The 21,499-nt window shown below is 41.2% G+C and overlaps 1 protein-coding gene across 6 annotated transcripts in view; it reads right to left on the bottom strand.

Moving 5' to 3' along the window:
• Positions 1-21,499, bottom strand: part of MGAT5 (alpha-1,6-mannosylglycoprotein 6-beta-N-acetylglucosaminyltransferase) — a 120,528-nt gene that overhangs the window by 65,504 nt on the left and 33,525 nt on the right. For all 6 annotated transcript variants that reach the window (XR_014158901.1, XR_014158902.1, XR_014158903.1 and 3 more), the window contains exon 2: positions 5,134-5,530. Coding sequence is in view for 3 of the 6 variants with exons in the window: in XM_081871791.1 (XP_081727917.1) it covers positions 5,134-5,374 (241 nt within the window). In the remaining 3 variants the exon portion in view is untranslated. The remainder of the gene's footprint in view (positions 1-5,133; positions 5,531-21,499) is intronic.

Below are 21,499 nucleotides of genomic sequence, written 5' to 3'. Positions count from 1 at the left end.
TGTGGGCAGCAGCTGTGCCAAGGTTTTGGGTGGCTTTTGGTCTGAGCCACTTAATGAATTAAGTTTTTATTCTTCCCAAAACACAGAGGAACACATGCTCCTGATTCATTAGCTGGATTTGCCTTGCAGCAGAATCATAAAACAGTGAAACCCAAAAGGGCAGTCAGATCATCCCAGGAGAAGGTGCCAAGTGAGTGAAGCTAAAGTCATGCCTTTGCTATAGTCAAAATCATCTCATTCTGAACCAGACAGATTGATCCAGTTCTGTCTTATCATATGAAATGCATATGCAAGGAATAGGACTCTGCATCTGACCAATCAAAATATTTGGTCACAGCTGTTCATAAAACATTGGTTTTGTTTCTTTTTAACAGATCAGTAAGGGCTATTGACGTTTTTCTTCCCCCTATATCTAATATACTTGGAGCAACCCTTGTTCCTATCAATTGAAGTGACATACAAATGTTTAAATAATGGTGCTAGTTACAAAAAGGTAACTGAAGTACATAATCTATTATAATCAATTCCATTTATAGTAATTAATTATGAATTGCCAGGTTGGTTGGTAGTAGCACAAAGGTGAGACGTAGCCTCAGCCTTTACTCAGTCTTATAAGCACAGAAACAAATAAACATCCCTTGCAAATAGAGAAGCTTGTTCATTTACACACAGTTAGAACAGGTCTTCAAACATTTACTTTGCTTTGCCCACCAGCTTTGGCTGTCATCATAAATGAATGCATAATTGTTCACCTTAACACTGACCTCATTTACATATGATGCTACACTATGATTTGACATTATGTGCAGGAGTCTTAGTAAAATATTTGACTCAAGCACTTCCACCTCATTTCTCCCATGCCACTGGGAGGATAAATAAAACATGATTCAGTGTTACTTCCTCCAGTGCCTGAATTGTTCTTATGTACTGTGAAGGAAATGGACTATTCTGTTGCAGATTGTACTGTTATATAAAACTACAAATCTTGCATGTAGGTTGATCTGGGGGTTATGGAACAATCCTAAGCCTAATCCCCTAAGTCTGGGGTTCAAACTGGAAGGTGGAAAACTAACTGAGGTGGATGGCATGTAGCCCAGTGATGGCCAAACTTGGCCCTCCAGCTGTTTTGGGACTACAATTCCCATCATCCCTGACCACTGGTCCTGTTAGCTAGGGATGATGAGGGTTGTAGTCCCAAAACAGCTGGAGGGCCAAGTTTGGCCATCACTGATGTAGCCTCTGATTTGGAGTTGGTATTTGACTGTCATAATTTCCATGAAATTGTGGAATGGGAGTCACAAGGTGACACAAGACAGAATAAAGTGAACAAAAAGGAAAAGGAAAATGAGAGAGAGACAAAAAGGAAATACCAACAGGTGGGGGGGGTAGGAGGTGGTGAGAGAAAAAGAAAGGGCAGACATAGTTAATAACAGAAAAAAGGAGAAAGGAAAAGGTAAGGGTGGAGCCAAGAGTGGAGTACAGTTTGAGGAGTACCGCAAGGCAATTCACAAGATACAGCTAAAATATTACAACTTGACAATATTAACTACATCCACATTTTGCTCAACACAGCAATATTAAGGTCTATTGAAACATTTTAACCAACCTTAAATCACACACACACACAGTGCATCTGGTTGGCCACTGTGAGAATGAAATGATGGACTAGATCAGCGGTTCTCAACTTGTGGGTTCCCAGATGTTGTTGGACTACAACTCCCATCATCCCTGAGCTCTGGCCTTGCTAGCTAGGGATGATGGGAGTTGTAGTTCAACAACATCTGGGGACCCACAGGTTAAAAAAGGCTGGACTAGATGATCATTTGGCCAGACCCTGAAGGGCTCTTCTTATGCGGTTCTTCTTATTGCTCTAGTTCTGGTCTCATAGGTATCCCAATCAACCCTGACTTTTGGATTTTGGCATACATAGGGAGACCCTCAGCGGCAGATCCTGAGCCCCAGAGATTCAGGCTTTTAAACAATGTATGGAGGACATCACAATGACTATCCCAGGTCAAAAGGGTGCAGCAAGATATGGCTGACAAACTGAAAAATCTCTCTTCCCCTCCCGAGTACAATGCCCTTCAAGCTGCTGGCCTGCCATTTTATCAGATATTTGCTATTCATCCAAATCTTCTGTAAGAGAAAAGGTCTTGGAACTGAAACTTTTTGAGAAGCTGCTGCTCCCTGGCAAAAATGAAGGCTAGTATTTGGTTTTCAGCCAATGGAAAAGGCTGAGCTCACTGTGGTCATTGCCAGCTATTAATATGCAACTTCTTAGCTTTGAAAAACTTTTCCTGTGAAATAAAAAAAATAAAAAATAGAACGTCTGAAACACCACATTTCAACCACAAAGTCGGTGATGTTTCTTTGCCTAAACCACCTAAAGTGACATTTAAAGAAGTTGGGGAGTTCTTGCTGTGTAGTTATAAAAGCCTGATTCCTTATAGCCACTATTGTTGACACTTTGAGTCACTAAAATAAGGAACGGATTGGCAGAGTGGGGCAACGGGTGGGAGGATATGAAATGCATACTTAGCAATTAGGGCTTATTTGCCATAGCAAAAAATAACTCTGTTCCAAAACAGTGGGAAATTGTAGGGTTAATCTTGCTCTAGGAAAAAGTCTTACTATGTAACAATAGCAGTCCCTCCCCATTTTTTGAGATCTAGAACAAGAGGTACTTTCAACATAAAGAATAGGAAGCTGCCATTGGACTATCTAGTCCAGCCTTCTACGATGACTGACAATGACTCTCCAGGGTTTCTCCAACCCTACCTGGGGATTGTCAGGAGGTCCTACACATGAGTAGGAGTCCAGCAGAGACACATGCCAATTGGCATGTTCTCTCCCTTCTGGTCGGGCTTTCGGGAGATTCAAAAGCTTTCTCCAGCCTGAACAACAGAGCGACTGATACCAAGAAGCATCAGCACACTTCAGGATCAGCAGAGTATAGGCAGTCAGCGTTCAGACTCAGTAGCCCAGCAATTTGGCTAAACTACGTTTATTTACATGTATACACTTGGAGCATAATAACTCAGCTCCTTCCTCTTCAGCATCAGACAGCAAAGAGAAAGAACAAAGGACAAAAATCCTACATCACAGAAACCTAGTAATAAAAGCATCATATCTCCGTCACTTCCCACAATGTGGAATGAAAACATACACCATCATGTGATTAAACCAATCCCATGACTGCAACCCGGGGAATGAATCCTAACAGGGATGTCAGAGATTAAACCTGGGACTTTCTGCATGAAAGTAGATGCTCCACCACTGAGCTACAAGCCCTAATGCACTTGGTTTAGTACTATGGTTACCAAACCTCTCTACTGATTTTGTTACACTATTTTGACCAGCAACCCACTTGGCAAACATATTCCAGCAGGAACATGGATATTAGTGAGACAATTAGGTAAGTAGTTATACTGAAGTACATGAAGACATGAAGGGCTTTAAAAAAAGAATAATTATTTAACTAAAACTTTAGTTTGAAAATGAATGGTGCAGGTAGAAATGGTCTTAGATGACATGGTATATCAATCCGTAAACCTTCCCAAGGCTTATTTGCATTGAAGCACAAATTACACAATGATATATTTAGAAACTGGCAAGTGACGTGAACATTTCCAAACATTCAGTGGTCTCATTAACAGCCCCAAGGTGCAAACAGTATGCCATGAAGGAATTTTAGCTGCAATATATGTTCAAACAGGGATGAGGAACCTTTAGCCTTCCAGATTTGCTGAACTAGAATTCCTACCATCTCTTGACTATTGACCATGCTCTCTGGAGCTGATGGGAGTTATGGAGTACAACACCTGGTGGGCCACAGGTTTCTCACTCTTGTGGTTAAAGGAAACAATTTGGGGCATTCCACATATTTCATTTCAGTAAAAGCAGGTGTGCCACTGAATGTATAACCAACTGAGAGCTGCAGTTAGTTTTACCTCTCTTGTGTGTGTATCAGTGATGCATGCAAATGTGCACCTAAATTTGCCTGATGCATTATAATTTTAGCAGAAAATCTTAGGTGTATACTTGAAGCCATAAAGGGTGAATCAGACCATTGGGGGGGGGGGAGCAAATTTAATTTATTATATCAAAATCATTCTCTTAACAATAAAAATGTAAGGACAGCCCTTTTGGATCAGACCTAAAACTCACGAATACAAGCATTCTATTCTTACAGTGACTAAACAGATGGTTAGGTAAAGGTAAAGGGACCCCTGACCATTAGGTCCAGTTATGGACGACTCTGGGGTTGCAGCGCTAATCTCGCTTTATTGGCCGAGGGAGCCGGCGTACAGCTTCCAGGTCATGTGGCCAGCATGACTAAGCCGCTTCTGGCGAACCAGAGCAGCACACGGAAACGCCGTTTACCTTCCTGCCGGAAGGTATCTACTTGTTATCTACTTGCACTTTGTTACACATGTTATCTACTTGCACTTTGACGTGCTTTCAAACTGCTATGTTGGCAGGAGCAGGGACCGAGCAACGGGGGCTAACGGGACTAACCATATGGTTACATGTCCATAAAAAGCCCACAAGGTTCAACAAGTATTTGAAGACAGATAAAGAAACCTCAGTGTTTTTTCTCTTCCTGTAGTTCTCCAAAACTGACTCCCACTTTACCTGTCTTCCTGCCATCATCTAATTCCCATTCATGCCATCATATATCCTTCATAGCTAAAAGTTTCAGATAACTAGGGTGACATGGGTTCAAATCAGGCTTCCTCTACCTCGGCCCTTCAGATGTTTTTTGGCCTACAACTCCCATGATCCCTAGCTAGCAGGACCAGTGGTCAGGGATGATGGGAATTGTAGTCTCAAAACATCTGGAGGGCCGAGGTTGAGGGTTCAAATCCTGACTCAGCCACAAGAAGCTCACCTGGATAACCCTGGACCAGTCTCTCTCAGCCTAAACTACCTTATATGGATGTTGTAAGGATAAAATAGGGAAGAAACTTGCATCCTTTCTTTTTGGGGGGCCCCTAACAATGAGAGAATGTGCTTGAATGGGTCAACTGACATTGGACATGAACTAGAAAGGATTGAACTTGGTCTCCATATAATTCTTGTTACAACAACAGCTCCTGGGCAGCGTTGAATTGTTTCAGGAAGCCTACTCACCATACGCAGTCATCGTACCAACATATGGTCCATCCACCACGTTCCTATTCTCTTCCGCCAGTGCTTTTATGTATCTTTTGCTGAGGTCCAGTATTTGTTCACGAAGCACCGAACTGCTTTCGTGCTGAGTCTTCTGTTGGATTGTAAAATGCAGCAGCATCATTCCCCAAATGAAGCCAAAGGTCACCAGAAAAAAGCCAAGTTTCTGAGAGGACAACTTCCATGGAGTAAAAAATGCCATGGCTGTTCAACCAGCTCTGGAGTCAACTCGAAAATGTTTGAAAAGTCCACACCAATGTCTCAGTTCATAGTCCAGGCAGGTAACAATCAAAATTCTGGTGCTATTCACTCTGGCTCCTTAGTCAACATATTGTTGCTATTCAACTCCATCCTGCTGCTGCAAGAGAAAAGGAAACATATGGTAATTTAGAGTAGCAAAAATACCCACCAAAACTCTTCAAAGCTGTTTTCATGTTTATAATTCCCCATTGCCAGCCTTGGAAAACAGGACAATGTGCTTTCTTGGTAAATTGTTATGAATCAATATTTTATGACACAAGTGACCATAGAGTCCAGGAAACATTTGGGAATGGATCAAGAAATGTGTCTTTAATGGGGGCCGCTAGGGGGGCATTGGAAGATGGCCGACAATACCATCTCTCCGGCTCACACGAGGTAATTAAGTGGCTAATGATGGGAGTAATTAGCCTCCCGGGTTTTCCCAGGGGATGGGAAAACGCTGCCTCGCCCGCAGATGCCTATAAATCACCCCCGAGTTCGAAAGAAGGAGAGAGTGAGGGCACTGGACGGAAAGCCCTCATGTGAGTTTTTGGCTCTCCCTGACACCGCTTCTGATCGTGACCCGAGTTGCATGATTGCTAATTAAATCGACCTCTGAGAAGCTGAGTGACGAGTTGGATTGAACAGAAAACTACATCAAAGAAGACTACATCAAAGAATCACAGCTATGTTGGTATGTTGAAATGGAGCGGAAAGGGGGGGGGCTTTTCTTTTTTTCTATGTGATTTACCTAATAACCCCTCCCTAAGAAGATCCGTCACACGACCGATAGCAAGTGAGATAGGAGAATAAACTGTGTGGAAATAAATCAATAACTAAAGGCTTTGCTTAGCGCAGTGTTTCCCAACCTTGTGCCTCCAGCTGTTTTTGGACTACAATTCCCATCATCCCTTGCCACTGGTCTTGCTAGTCAGGGATGATGGGAGTTGTAGTTCAAAAACAGCTGGAGGCAAAAGGTTGGGAAACACTGGCTTAGCGGAAGATCTGGAAAGGAAATGAAAAGCTTTTGGATGACGCAGTTCTAATTGAGAACCGCCATTATGAGCAGGCTTTGTTGCAGGATTTACGGTCAAGGGGGGGGGGAGGAAGCCACGGTTTTGTTATCATATCTGAATTCTACGTTTGATCTGGCAAGAACTCCCCTGAAAAGACTGATGTATGGAGCAACAGGTCCGGGAAAGTTAATGAACAGACGCTTAGACTGTATTTTATGGGACCTGCTGAAATGGCGTCTGCCGTTTGAACAGGACTTTTGGATTAGTGTGAAAATCCACACAGGACCATAATAATGTTTGTTTCAATTCACTTGTGGAGATAATCTCAGAGGTTATAAAGAAAGGGGGGGAAATGATAACAACAAGAAGATTGGAAGACGGGACTTGTAAAGGATAACAGCAAAGAGATGGAAAGATGGGACTTGTGAGCATCAAAGCAGCACAAGTATGAGAGGATTGGACCCTTTCTGAACTCAAAGCATAGGTACCCCCAACAAAAATTTAAAATTTGGTTAAATATTTGGGAATATTTGGAGTTTATTATGTAATGGTATAATTTGGAATTAATGTGATATGATTGATTTGTTAATTGGAAATTTAATAAAAATCATTCTCAAAAAAAAGAAAAAAAGAAATGTGTCTTTAACAGATATGGTCCCTGGGCTGACCTTATCACCTGATGTCCTATAGTATATGTGCAAGACATTACATTTAGGACAGAAGAGCTGTTAGCATCCATCTGTCTCAAGAGACAATGGAGTACGCTTCCTGGGGGTAAAATCTAACTGCTGTGTTAGCAGCACCTAAGTGATCTCCCCAGGGCGCAAGCATGGGCAGTGTGTATGGAGGTGCTGGGCTGCCCAGACGACAAGATCCCCCTCTTGGCCTTGCCAATATGGTTTAAAGGAATGCAGAACAACACATTTGGCACCAGCTTGGCTGCAGAAGTTGCTGGAAGGAAGCGTACAAGACGCATTCCAACAGTCTTAGAGTTGCCACGCTGGATTGATGTAGAGTTTACGCCTTAGCCTTTTGTTCTCCTGAATATATCCTGCAAAGCAGCAGAGGTTTACGATCAGAGTCTTCCTTATCTGAGATGGGCTACCTTTCCAGGTTGCCCTTCAATTCCCTCTATAGCACGTGCAGAAGCTGCCTTCTTGACCACTGGATCCACTACTGGTCTCTTCCACTCAATCCTCCAGAGCCTGTCTTTGCATGCAGGGAAAGTCCCTAACTCACTGAGTGTTTGAGATGCATCGGCTACCTTCACCTGGTTTAGCTGGCCTGGTTTGAAAGGTAAAAATAAAAGGTAAAGGACCCCTGAACGGTTAAGTCCAGTCGAATCTGACTATGGGGTGTGGCACTCATCTCCACTTTCAGGCTGAGGGAGCTGGCGATTTGTCTACAGACAGCTTTTCCGGGTCATGTGGCCAGCATGACTAAATCACTTCTGGCACACGGAACACCATGACGGGTGCCAGAGCGCATGGAAACGCAATTTACTGCTGGTTTAGCCAGGGTATGGCTGCTGTTTCAGGCTGACAGATTCTAGGAGCCACAGGTGAGAGCTGAGTGCAGGGTGGGGACCAAAGGTGGGACAAACTATCCCAGAAGGAGCATGATGTGTCCCCTACCAAAGGTACTACCCCTCCCCTAACAGAAGTATTCAAGCACAATTTATGCATCCATGCACAGCCACAGTGTTGCTACATGCACATCCCCACACCATCCTTAGCCAACGGGTCAATAGTCAGCGATGACAGAAGTCGTGGCTGAAGAGCATGTGGAGACCTAAGGCTGGGGAAGAATGGTGTAGATAATTTGGAAATGAAAGCTGTTTCCAGTTTCATCCTGTGATATAATGGAAATATAGTTTAAGCTTATCTTTTCAAAGCACACGCACAGTCTAAAATCAATGAGTGACTTCCACGAATAATTAGTTCACATTTTGTTAATCATTTGCTTATATAAGATTAGTAGGATGGTTTATGGTCAGTCCTCTTGGCGGAGACGGCAGCATCCAGCTGATGACTTCAGATGTCACCGAAGTGCAACAAATTGTTAGTTGTTATTGTATTTTTACTGCCAAGGAGAGGGAGAGATACTTGCGGGATTTCCTGCCTCAGCTGCCAAAGCAAATTGCACCTTGAGTCCCAAGGTGCAAGGGCAGTGGTGGGGAGAAAACCATTTGCTGCTTCACCTCAGACTGCAAGATTAAGTGATCTAGAAATGCTCTCAAATACAGAAAATAAAGAAGAGATCTTGGGTCAATCCTGTTTCCCCACCTATACATCATAAAAAGAGCTGTTCTCCCACATCTCCTCATGGACAGCCCTCAAATAGTCACACTCCATTCTTCTCAGGCTGCTCTTACAATGTTACATGCTGAAGTCCTTCCTTTCTTAATGTCAGATGGTAATCCTTCTTTATACGGTGATATCTGCCACCTCCCACTTTCTAACAAAAACCTCTACTGTAAATGATTCAAAATACACTATGCAGAGAGATGAGAGGCAGATGGACTGAAGGAGGCTAAGCTCCGAGTGCTAGGGTCTATACCTTTCATGCACACACACACGCACTTCCTCCCTCCTAAATAGACATGTATGAGAACTGACAAGGGTAGACGTTAAGATAATGCAACATGAAATCACTTTTAACCTTGAGCAAGCAATGTAGTTCTATTTTCAGGGCGGGGGGCGGGGAGAAGTCTCCTTTGTGCTTGGAGTGCTGCTGAACAGGCCTGTGGCAACCACCCATGATTTTAACAGATACAGGAGTCCTTGGTTGCACTGAGCATCTTGAAACCTCTCCAACTTTCTGTCAAGCATGCCATCTTACACAGCTTAGTCCCACAGAAATGAATCCATCAGCAGACACTTTTCTCATGGTGTGATCAACCATTTTTCATTTTTCTTTGCTTGTCCCTGAATCATCATTTGCGTGAAGACAAATGGAGGCTTTAAAACAACAGGCGCTCCAGAGCCTCTCACTATTTAATATCCTGTTTGCAAAGTCTGAACAGAATCTTCCCAAATTTATGGTCAGCCTTTAATTGGCCAGTAATAATAACAACAACAACAGAATAATAGGCAGGAATGCCTTTTGAACTGCCCCCTGAAAAACACTTCACCTGCCCCAAATGTTTGTCTTCTAGATTTGAAGAGTTGGCAGAAGCTGGCTTGAGGGCAAGTGATTCCTATTTCCAGGATGTCATCTCAGTAGGGATTGTAGTCTCATGATTTTCCGTGTGACATTCAAGTAGGGTTACAATGCCTTGTTCGGGATCTGCAAAAACTAATTTGGTCTAGTAGGTCCCATCTGTGATATGGAAATCATAGGGCTTTTTATATTGTTCCATCACTCACCAACTACTACTACTCCTACTACTCTGCTGAAAGGTGCAAACATAGAGTCTTCCCATCATCCGGCAATGCAGGAAAGCAAAGAATGAAGATGGGAATGGCCTGCAAATTCTGCTGTGATACAATGTCATGGATTAGAGGGAATGTGTTACTGGCAGCACACTTTTCAGCCTGCCTGCTACTTCTTCCCACTAACTCCACCTCACCAAGGGAAAAGGTTGCAGAAGTGATGCACTTACCTATTTATTGGTCCACAGATATAAAGTAAGTCAGACTTGCTGGCTTCTGGAAAAGATGTTTGGCTACCAAGCCAAAATTTATGGCTCCCTGGATAACAATTGTTTTCAAGTGTGCCAGGAAGCCCTGAAATTTGCAGTAGCTAGGAGGTTTACCCATGGGGACAAACTTTTCCAAGCTATACTTTTCCTTCAGCATACTGAACACTTCCAGAACCCTTTGTAGGATAAAGTAGCTCTTCAGCATACATGTTGATGTGGAAAGTGGTCCTACAATTACTGACAGTTCTCTGAGTTTTTTTCATGAAATAAACAATATTCGATTAAGGTTCTAAACAAATACCCCAAGTTTCATTTAAAGTAATAATTATAATCAGCTTGACAGCATAACATGGCATATGTCTGAGACGCAGCTGGGTATCTGTATAGTTACTAAACTGATATAGCTCCTGGGAAAAAGTTAAATTCGTTGGGCTATGATGTGTGTAGACAAAAGCCTCACAATAACTCCCAGAGACAGTTATATGATAGTCACAGTGGAGCTACTTGAACCCCCTTTTTCCCTGCTGCTCTTGATTTGCTTAACCACCTGCCCATATGAATTTGGAGCCAATGTTTTCTTCAGAGCTTGGTAATATGGCAATTAAAACTCACCATGAGCCTCGCAAACCGATCAACTCTTGTGAGAGCTTAAAATAAAGAATTGAGGAAGAAAGGTAAATAAATTCTGTTTTTATCGCCCTAAGGAACATAGGAAGCTGCCTTTTACAAAGTCAGACTATAAGTCCATCTAACACATTATTGTCTACACTGACTGGTAGTGGGTTGTGAGGATAAAATGGAGAGGGGGAGATCCATGTATGCCAAGTTGAGGTCCTTGAAGGAAAGTTGGAATATAAATGTAATGACATAAAAATAAAATAAATGAAGGTTTATAAGAAAGGGGTGGTGGTGGTTTCTTCATGAATTCTGATAAACACAAACAAGATGAGGAAATTCTCGCTAGACGAGAGTGGACTGTCCTGGAACAGAGATGCTGGGGCAGTGCCTAGGGAGGAGGAAGATTGCTCAGTTCTGGAAGTGAACACCTGGTTGAATGTAACACAAAAAAGCAGGAGACATGCTGTGTTTTTGGAGCTACAAAATCAACTCCATCCCCTGATCTTGGGACATCAATTCTCAGTCAGAGGAGCAAGTACAGTGCAATGTTGGACTAGATGGGGTCCCTTCCAACTCTACACTTCTATGAAACACATGTAGCTGTGGGTAGATATTTTCAGTGATAAAGCTTGGGGGAGGGGGTAGATTCATCTCAGAAGTTACTTGTTTTCTTGTTTTCTTTTTATGAAAACTCCAGGGGAAAACGTATTCAACATGCCATGGGACTCATTTGTGAACAAATTTCTTCCCTTCATTTTATAACATTTATTAGACAGAAAATTAAAACCAACATTTTACTGGCCAAGTTCCACACTTTCCCAACATTTGATGGTTTTGCCAGAAAACAGCGACAGAAGCCGACTACCTAAACTAACATGACAGTCTTGAAATTTTTCAAAGGAAAACAACCACAACACAACCCTGCCAAAACTGACATCAATTTTAAAAGGGGGCAGGAGAGGAATCAGCCTACACAAACCCTGTTTACATAATTTCAACCATATCTGTGCTTATAAATTAATAATACTACTGTTGCACTTAACCTGGTTGGACTGGATTTCAGAGGTGGAAAGCAGGAATTAATGCTTGAGCTACCAAGCATAGCCATAATTTGTGGACCTCTGATTAAGTATTGGGTTGTAAGGGGTTCAATACCAGCATGGTAATATAGAACAAGGAAAATTGTATGGCCCTGAGCATCCAGTTCTTGTTAAGCCATTTTATTTCCACACAACACGTATCTGTGGAACAGGGGTTTAAAAAAAACAACAACACCAAAAAACCCACCCACCACTGCGACATATACTGTTTTCTAAGGATGAAGATCAAAGACAAAGCCACAGGCATTATAGTGATACAAGATAGGACAGTGTTGTCAAAGCTGAACAATAGTGACAATAAGATTAAAGACATTGAAGACTGGTTAGAGATGCAAAAGAATAATACAAAAAGATGCAAGGGCTTGAAAATGAGTGAAGGGCACATTCATGCCATTGTTAGAGATAACGCACAGTTTAATTTGTAAGAAATCTCCAACTCCAACTGAGTTGGAGTTACTGGAAAATCTGTGATTACGTTAGTTTCCTGCTGATTAAGCATTCAAATTAAATGGTTAAAATGACTCTTGAGTTAATACTCAGAAGTGGCTCTACATATTTAAGGAGCAACAGGTCAACAAGAAAGATGGCCCAGGTGAAAACTGTTCCGTTCAAGATCCGAGGAATTAAGAATACAGTATGGCATCTACATGTCAAATACTGTGACAGTTAAGAACTTTGGATACAACTAAGCCAAAGGTAAGTGTTTCTCAACAAAAGGAATATGCACCATATGCATAAGTCTCCCACTCTTCCATTGGCAGAGGTAAGATGCCTCTGAATGCCTGCTGCTGGGAACCACAAGTGAGGAGAAAGAACACTCCTGCACTTAGGGCTTGCATATGGACTTCCTGAACTAGATAGCTCACTGGCATCACCCAGCAGTCTCTTCTTCTTTACTTAAATCAACAGGACTTTAAAAGATCTTATGTCCATTTTAATTAACCATCAAAAGCTGTTCCTTAATAAATCCTACACCGGGCTTGAAAAAGCCATTCAAAGGCTTTGATCTAAAAATATCTACCAATCTGCATACTATATATATAATATAAAAAAGAAAACAATTGTTTACCTTAGTGTTAGCCCTACTGCTAAAGTAACTGATCCTGTTCCATAAGATTAAAAGAAGCACTAACAGCAATTTTCTGCCAACTGAGCCTTAGCTTTGAGCTGCTCATGACGCCTCCACAAAATAAATATTTAAAAGAGAATCTTATTACACAGGTCTAAAAATAAATTGCATTTATGTTTTCTACCAACTGTAAACAATTTCATATAAAAAGGAAGCTTAATTTAATTTATTTCAGAAGAGTGCACCAGAAGCAGATGACATAATATGCTCTTTTTTCCCATCATATGCAAGGCAGATTTGCAGAGCAGAGAGTACATTACATGCCACAAATCTGGTTAACAGCACTTTAAGTACTTGGGTGGCCTCATCCTGAGATATGCTCAGTAGATACGACTTCAATCTAACCCAAAATGTAAAATGTTAAGATATATACTTATTATAGACACTCTCTCTCTCTCTCTCTCTCTCTCTCTCTCTCTCTCTCTGACTCTCGTTCTCTCTGCCAGACTGATCTAACTCTTCCAAAAGCTCCTAACAATCGCTATGTGGATATGAGGAAAGCAAACTCACAAGTGCAGCTGGTTTTCAACTACACCAAATGGCGAACCAATTGATTTCAATCCCTCAATCAGCTATTTCAGCTCATGGATTCACTTTACTTAATTTCTAAGCAACCCAATCATTTTAATGCATATGTCGCAGGGCGGGGAGGGTGGTCGTTCCTACCATAAAGCTACCCTCATTTTGTCAGTGCAACCTGGAGAATGGAGTGTGGCAGAACACATGCCTTGCCTGCAGAATGTCCCAAGTTCAATCCCTGGCCCAGAACTCTGGAACAGCCGTTGCCATTAAGCATAGATAATACTGAGCTAGATGGAACAATGGCCTGACTGTGCAAAGCAGCTTCATTCGTTTGCCTGCTGAGTCATCGCCACATCCTTCCTTCACCATTGCCCAGCCTTGCAGAAACAAGAGATAGCAGTACTCCTACCCAGATAAATTGCTACAATACACAGCCTCTCCCTACTATCATAATGAAAGGCATTTCACTTGAATATGGGCCAGGTTCAGATGCAACGGGGGCCCCACATAGGCACCTTGGAGGGCTGCCACCAGGCTCATGGCTCAACAGCACTCAGGCTCACCCAGATTCATAGTTTGCAATACAGCTTCCATGCAGAAGGCTTTTATGAGGCCATCATGGTTTATACTGGGCAGCCAAAATGATGCCATCCGGGTGCTGCTGAATTCCCAACACCCATCAGCCCCAGTCGGCAATGGCCAATGGTCAGGAATGATGGGAGTTTTAGCCCGACAATATCTGAAGGACACCGTGTTGGCTAGTCTGGTTTATGTGACTGTACAGGTTTCTTTCTTTTCTCCCCTTGCATCCTCTGACATGCCCCGATGAGGCATATCTTTAACTCTGACTACTTTAAAATTCTACATAATACCACAACTCTATTTTGGCTTGCTGTCTGTCCTTAGAAGCTACTCATATCACAACATATACACAGACACAGACACACAAACACAGAGTGTGAGTAAATGAAACTTTCAGATCAGAATCTACTTCCTCTTCCCCTACTCTACCAGCTTCTATTACATGAAGTTTAAAGAATTACCTGTTTTGGCAACAGCGAACCATTTTGACAGCCTCTCTGATTTTTCTAGCTGATATCATTAACTACAAAACAGAGCTCCTCCATTTCCCCTATACTGGCACTCTCCCCAGACTGCCAGACAGTTTAGGGAATAAGCAGAAATCTTTTACTGCCTTAGGAAAAAAATTGAATCAAGTAGGAAAGAAAATTGATTTTAATGACTAGCTGGATGAAAAGCTACTCTTCTCAAAACAGAACTTCCCAGGCTCACTTACTGCACAGTTTGGAATGAATTTTACACCAACCCGAGGATTCCTTAAGAGTGTAATCAGTTGCTTCTACCTGCTAATATAAATTAGTTTACATCTTAAGCATAGCTACATTAGGAGCAAGCAGTACAGACCAAAGTTGATGCAGATGCCACCCAGGGCTTACCAGTACTGTGCAAACATGGAGGCTCCTGGGGAGCAGCAAAGCTCACAACCACTTTTACTGCTCCTTCCTGGTCTTTTTTTAAATATATACTCCCTGGCTTTGCTGAACTACGCCAAGGTTTGGCTTAGCATGTATTCCAAACTTGGGTTCATGGTTAAGCTGTGTCTCACTAACCAGGTTCTGTAGCCAAGATTTATTCAGTAACCATTACTGAACTCATCAAATACAAATGCTTTGTTTCTAAAGGAAACAAGTGTAGCTTTTGCAAATATCATTTATGCACTGCACTTAAGAAAACACTGAAGTGTAGAACAACGTGCAGCTGGCTTCAGCATTCCTAACTGGACAGAAAAGTGCTGTGGACATTGGTGCCATTTCGAAACCAGCATGAGTGCACTGCAAACATGAGACAGAGAAAGGGAGAGGCTGAGAGAGAGTAGGCAAGCTTAGTTGTTGCTAGAGCAGAACCTGAAGAAGTGGAGTTGGACTCTTTAACATCCTTAGTGACTAGCACTATCCAACCCCACCCTGTGAATCCAGTACCTCATCATCAGCATAGATTGGAAGACCTGTAGCCATAGTCTTTTCCTGCTGTCCTTCTTCCAAGAGCTCTACTCATTCATTTCCGTAAACAATGCTTCATGTAAGATCTCATTTCAATTTTTACATAAACGAGATAACTTAAAGAGAGTAAAATATTTATTGGCATCTCTGGCAAGAATAATTTCTCATTCATGCTGTTACGCCGACAATACTGTTAGTTTCACATGCCCAAGTCAGTCTGCATTAACTACCGATAACTTCAGGAAGGTATTGCAATAGAAAGTTACTGGTAATAAAGGTTTGGATTTAAGCTTCACAATCTATGGTTTCAGATGGCACCTGAATTGATCCAGAGGTAATGGCCTGGAGAAAAATGATTACCTGTTGTCCAGGAGTAGCCATTTAGTTAATAATTCCAGTGTAGCTAGATAATTTAGCTGCCATTCCATTGCTTAAAAGTCCTGTCCCTGTCCCTGCTCTCTGCACTGACAAGAGAAATGGTGAACTAGTTCAATAATATGTAAGTCAAGAAGTATAGCTGGGGCTGCAACTTCCAATCCCTACAATTTGTGTCAAAGGGGAGGAGGGGAGGCAACACTCAAGCCAAGCTATTAATTACCTTGTTAAGACTGAAACTCTAGATACAGGAATAGATATTAAGGAGTCCTCTCAAAGAGGCAACATTTCCTGTACACCCTTTAATAAAATGCAGGGAGACCTGTAGCTCAGCTCTCTAGTTGCTCATGCCTTTTGCCCTGCAGTTTGCAAGCAAAGTCATAGTGTTTTTTTAAAGAATCAAAAATTTCCATAAGAAGACATCAAACAATTTCATGTGCAACAATACATTGCCTCTTCATAGTTTCAAAGTCTAGACACAGGGTATTTGCTATTATTATTATTTATTTATGTAATGCTTTATACAAACACTGAAGTCCTGATGCAACTCATGGCCGCAAAAAAATAATAATATTGTAATGAATATATCTGTTTAAAAAACTAAATACACTAAAAAGATCACTCATGAAGATCAATTACAACACAGATTATTTCTTCCCTGCTTCCAAAGGAATATCACAAAAACCAACACAATACCAGTGGCCATTTTTGCCTGGGAAAATAAGAACTTATTTCCCTGGCATACAAAAGATGGCAATGTCTGCATTAGGTGAGCCACTCTTGGGACAGCATTCTACAAATGGACTGCTGCTGAATCGTGACAGTCACCTAACCTAAATATGTTAACCTCCACTCCAGCATGGTTTGGATAATTCTCATGCACACAACCAGGTGGTCATTTTTAGGGGCTCAAGTTCCACTTTCCACACATAGTGCTTCGCAGAATAATACAGGCAAAGATGCAAGCAGGTTGCCATGAAAAGCTGTACATTCACCACCCATGTTGACTAAGAATCCAGAACCAACATTAAACTGAATAAGATTGGTGTAAAAGTAGCAGCAATGCTTAGACATGAACTTGAAAAAGAGCCTTAATCTGTACAGCCGAATGACTAAGCAATTAGGTAACAGGGCCACTCTCCATGCAATTTGTTAATTTTTCCAACGGCATTTCACCACACTAGAAAGGGACTCCACCCATTTAGGAAAGTTACTTAATTATTTAATGCAAATGATTGTTTGGCAGCAAGTGTTGATTGAACAGAGTTCCATGAACTTAAGGGCAAATCATAAGGCAATGGAATAACAGGAGCAAAGCCCTCTATTTTAGGGTCAGGCAAAAGGCAGATCAAGATCGACTTTTACATCTTTTTTTCTAATACAACAAAGTATTATCTCTCTAAATTCAGCTGCTGGAAGAAAGAAAGCTTAGTGTACAACCAGAAACAGATTTGTGTGCCAACAAATCAATAACTCACTTTTGTTAAGAGAAACAAATTCCTGGGTTCAGATGTGCTCAGACCCACCCACTATCCTCAACCTGACTCTCACTGGTGGATCTCAAGTTTCTATTTAAAACAAACCTGAAAGTCTACCCACTTCTGCCCTAGTTAATCAGATCAATGAGACAACTGGATCTGGAAGCTTTTATCAAGGTCAATGACTCTCACCTGACCTGTGAATTCCTGTGCATCTTCTTCCTTCTTGGTCTAGAGCTGGGTAGCAATTTATAGAATGAATCTTTGACTGACAGCCCAGAGGACCCAGGGTCAGGAACCTGTTGCAGTCATGTACCTAAAATCTCTATATCTGCAGGAGGTTAGCCTTTTATAGCAACAACTCTAAAGCTTACAGATGGAAAGCCAGTGATTGCACAGTACAGCAGCATGTTCTTATCTGCACACAGTAGCCAACTCAGTAATCACCACAAAAAAATCTGTACACCATTACTTCCTCTAATAAAGAAGCTTGCATACAATGCACTTGCAGACCTCTCATTTTAACACAGATGGACATGAAAACCAAGAGACTTCCCACAAGTCAGTATCTAAATATTAGAACACAGTGAATTTTTGCTCACATAGGAAAAACCAATTCACAGCTTGTATGTAAAGCATACTCATATACTTTGATTTACAATTTTGTAGAGCAATTCTGTCAGCAGTTTCTTGTTAAAGTAGATCATATTTCATTTACTGGAGCAATACCATCACCTCTTAGCCTAACATACATTAACATAATAAGCAAGTTCTAGTTCTCGGGAGCTGCATTTTCAGTGCACTTCTCAACTGATAATTTTCCTTGACTTTACATTCTCCTGAAACTGTTGAGATTCCTGCATTGTAAAGAGTTGGCCTAGAAGCTCCCCGGGTCCCTTCCAACTCTACAATTCTATGAAATAGTGTTGCAACTTAAAATTTCACAACTTGATCCTCAACATGTCTAGTTGAAACTTAGTGGAAACTGTTTTAGTGGGACTTAGTAACAACGTTTAAGATTGCACCCTTAAAATGCAACTTTGTGGACAGATTTTTTCAATTCATACTTGGTTAAAATCTTCAAGGCAAGGATGTTCAGAGGCATCAGATTTTTCAATGGAAGAAGCTTGAGAGTCCATACCAGTGCTGGATTTATGTATAAGCTAAACAAGCTATAGCTTAGGGCCTGGCTCTCTTGGGGCCCCACAAAAAAATGTAAAGGAAAAAAAACCACTGGATGTACATTTCCAAAATATAAGATAAAAAGATAAAAAAGAAATAAAATAAAACCTACATGCAGATAGAGTGTTTTGTGTTGTGTAGGCTCCTATGGTGTAAGTAATAGGCCCCGCCTGCTATATAAAGGGCCCCGTTACCTTCAGTAGCTTAGGGCCTCATCAAACCTAAATCTGGCCCTGGTCCATACTCATAGATCTAAACAAAGCAAACCAAAACTACACCGAATAAAATGATTCCTTAGTTTGAATCAACTGGAATATACTCCTGAAATTGCTGCCAGTGACTTTTTCATATTCAGTAACTGAATTAAGGGTTGGGGTGAATTTCCTTGGCGGGGAATTGGTCATAAGTGACTTCACAAAGGTTTCAACCCTGAACATTTTCAGTGAAGATAATTTTGATTTGTAAGATAGAAGGCTTAAATTAAAGCCATAATGAAACCTCAACACTTGCTAAAACACCTTGAACCATAATTTACTTTGTACTGGGCATTTTTATAGGTCTGCTGTAAAGATCAACACTTGGAAGATTGCTTTCAGTGTTTAATATCCCCCCATCACTTTTTTTTGTAATGATAATTCCAAAACTATTCATTCTCTATACATGAACTATACATGAACCACATAATCTCAAGACAGATGGATTTAGTCTAAATTATAATATGTATCATTATTGACATAAAATGGAAAACTAATCAGTGGCAGTGGCTCTGCTTGAATCTGAACTAATATTTTTTAATGCACAGAGTTAGCAACACTGCCACCCACTGTAAGTGGAACTGATCAATACTGCACTTATTTTATTTTGCTTTGGGGAGGGGGTTCTTCCAGTTTTATACCCATCAGTGGCATTTCAAGTATTTTCTTTGCTTTGCTTTTGAAATATAAACTACTAATTATATAAATGCATAGCATATATACTCCAGTGGTTCATGCTCTTAGATGAGAAGTATTCATCTTGCATTGGAACATTGTAATTAAGGCATTAATTTCCCTTCATTGATGCTTGTTCACCTTTGTCCATTTTCTCCCAGAACTCCCTTGACACATACAACCTATGAACAAATCCTCACAACACATGCCTCTTTCTAAGTGGAATGTTATTTTCACAGCTCCTGCTTATCTAAACAGAATGCCGATTACTTTAACAGAAGAACGGTTTAGTTTGAAAGAAGGAAAGCATATACTTGAATAACAAAGAGTTGTAGTGTTAGAAGGGACCCTGTGGGTCATGTAGTCCAACCCCCTGAGATGCAGGAATCTCAACTAGATCATACATGACAGGTGACCATCCAACCTCTGCTTAAAAACCTCCAAGGCAGAGAGCCCACCACCTTCCAATGGAGCCTTTCCACTATCAAACAGCTTTTACCATCATAAGGTTCTTCCTAATGTTTAGTCAAAATCTTCTTTCTTGTAACTTGAAGCCATTGGCTCAGGTTCTACCCTCCAGAGCAGGAGAAAACAAGGTTGCTCCATCCTTCATGTGACAGCCCTTTAGATACTTCAAGATGGCTATCATGTCTCCTCTCAGTCTCCTCTTTTCCATGCTAAACATACCCAACTTCCTCTACTGTTCCTCATAAGACTTAGTTTCAAGACACGTTATCATTTTGTCCTCACTTCTCTTCATATGTTCAAGCTTGTCAATATCCTTCTTAAACTGCAGAGCCCAGAAATGAACACAGTATTCCAAGTGTGGTCTGACCAAGGCAGAAGAGAACAGGTCTATTACTTCCCTTGATCAGGACACTTGATCTGCAGACTATGGACTAAGTACAATAATGAAGAACCCACACAATATCATTTCCAAGTGCCTTGAGGAAATCTATTACTGGTGTATTTTTGCTGCTTAAAACAACACAGCTGTTGGCAAGCAAAACCTTCACTTTTTGTTCAAATGAGCAGTGCTTTCACATAGTTCTTAAAAAGTGATCCTAGTATTTGGACCACTGTCAGGATTCTTACAGTGATGTGGCAGTATTTTAGATCCTTTTCTTGAAGAATATAGATGCCCAACAAATAAACGCCCACCCACTGCAGGCAGTATGCAGTATCAGTTGCTTGAAACCATAGGAGGGGATAGCGCTCGTGTGCTTAGGGTCCTGTTTGTGGGTTTTCCATAGGCATCTGGTTGGCCACTGTGAGAACACAATACTGAACTAGATGGTCCATTGCCTGATCCAGCAGGCTCTTCTTATGTTCTTAAGTGTTTGGATGCATATATAGTACCCAAGAATGGATCTGCTGTTTTGGTAGCTAGCGCGTGAAGACTAAAAATGCCCTATGTAATAAAATCCACATTCATTTGTGTTTGTCAAAAACATTAAGCATTATGCAGGCAAATTTGCTAAGGTTTAACACATTCTGATGAGGTCTCAAGATCTCATACTCTAATTAATCAACTTCCCTTCTGCCATTTGTGCACTTGCTTCTCTCTTTTTATCAAGTAACCAATGCTGCACCAGGACACGTGCCCTTAAAAATATATGACAAAGCTGATAAATATTCTGCAGGAGTTGCAACAGCCAGACAACTGTCCCATTTTACTGACTCATTAACATGGCACAGCTGTCGCCACACTCACTAACAATGCTAGCCTCAGGGGATCTGACAAATACAGGTCATAGTGAAGGTAAGGCGTAAAAGATTAGATGACAAATCTAAAGGGGAGAAATGTATTACTCTCTGCATACTGCAGGTTCTTTGCTGAAAGCTGCAAAGCCAACCAGTTTTCTTTCCTTGACACATTCTTTCACCAAAACACATAGCTTTGTGGGAGCTGAGAACATATTTATTTATTTTATTTGGAAGAGAATGTCTACCCAACCCTTCATCATATGGTCCCAGGGCAGATTACAATATAATAAAACAGCACAATAACACAGCAGTAGAACCAATTCAGCACAACTTATGGAAGCAGATAAAAAAAATATAGCACTCTAAA

Source organism: Podarcis erhardii, assembly GCF_964252035.2.
Source record: "Podarcis erhardii genome assembly, chromosome: 1".
NCBI classification, from domain to species: Eukaryota; Metazoa; Chordata; class Lepidosauria; order Squamata; family Lacertidae; genus Podarcis; species Podarcis erhardii.
This window is presented reverse-complemented; position numbering and strand designations above follow the sequence as displayed.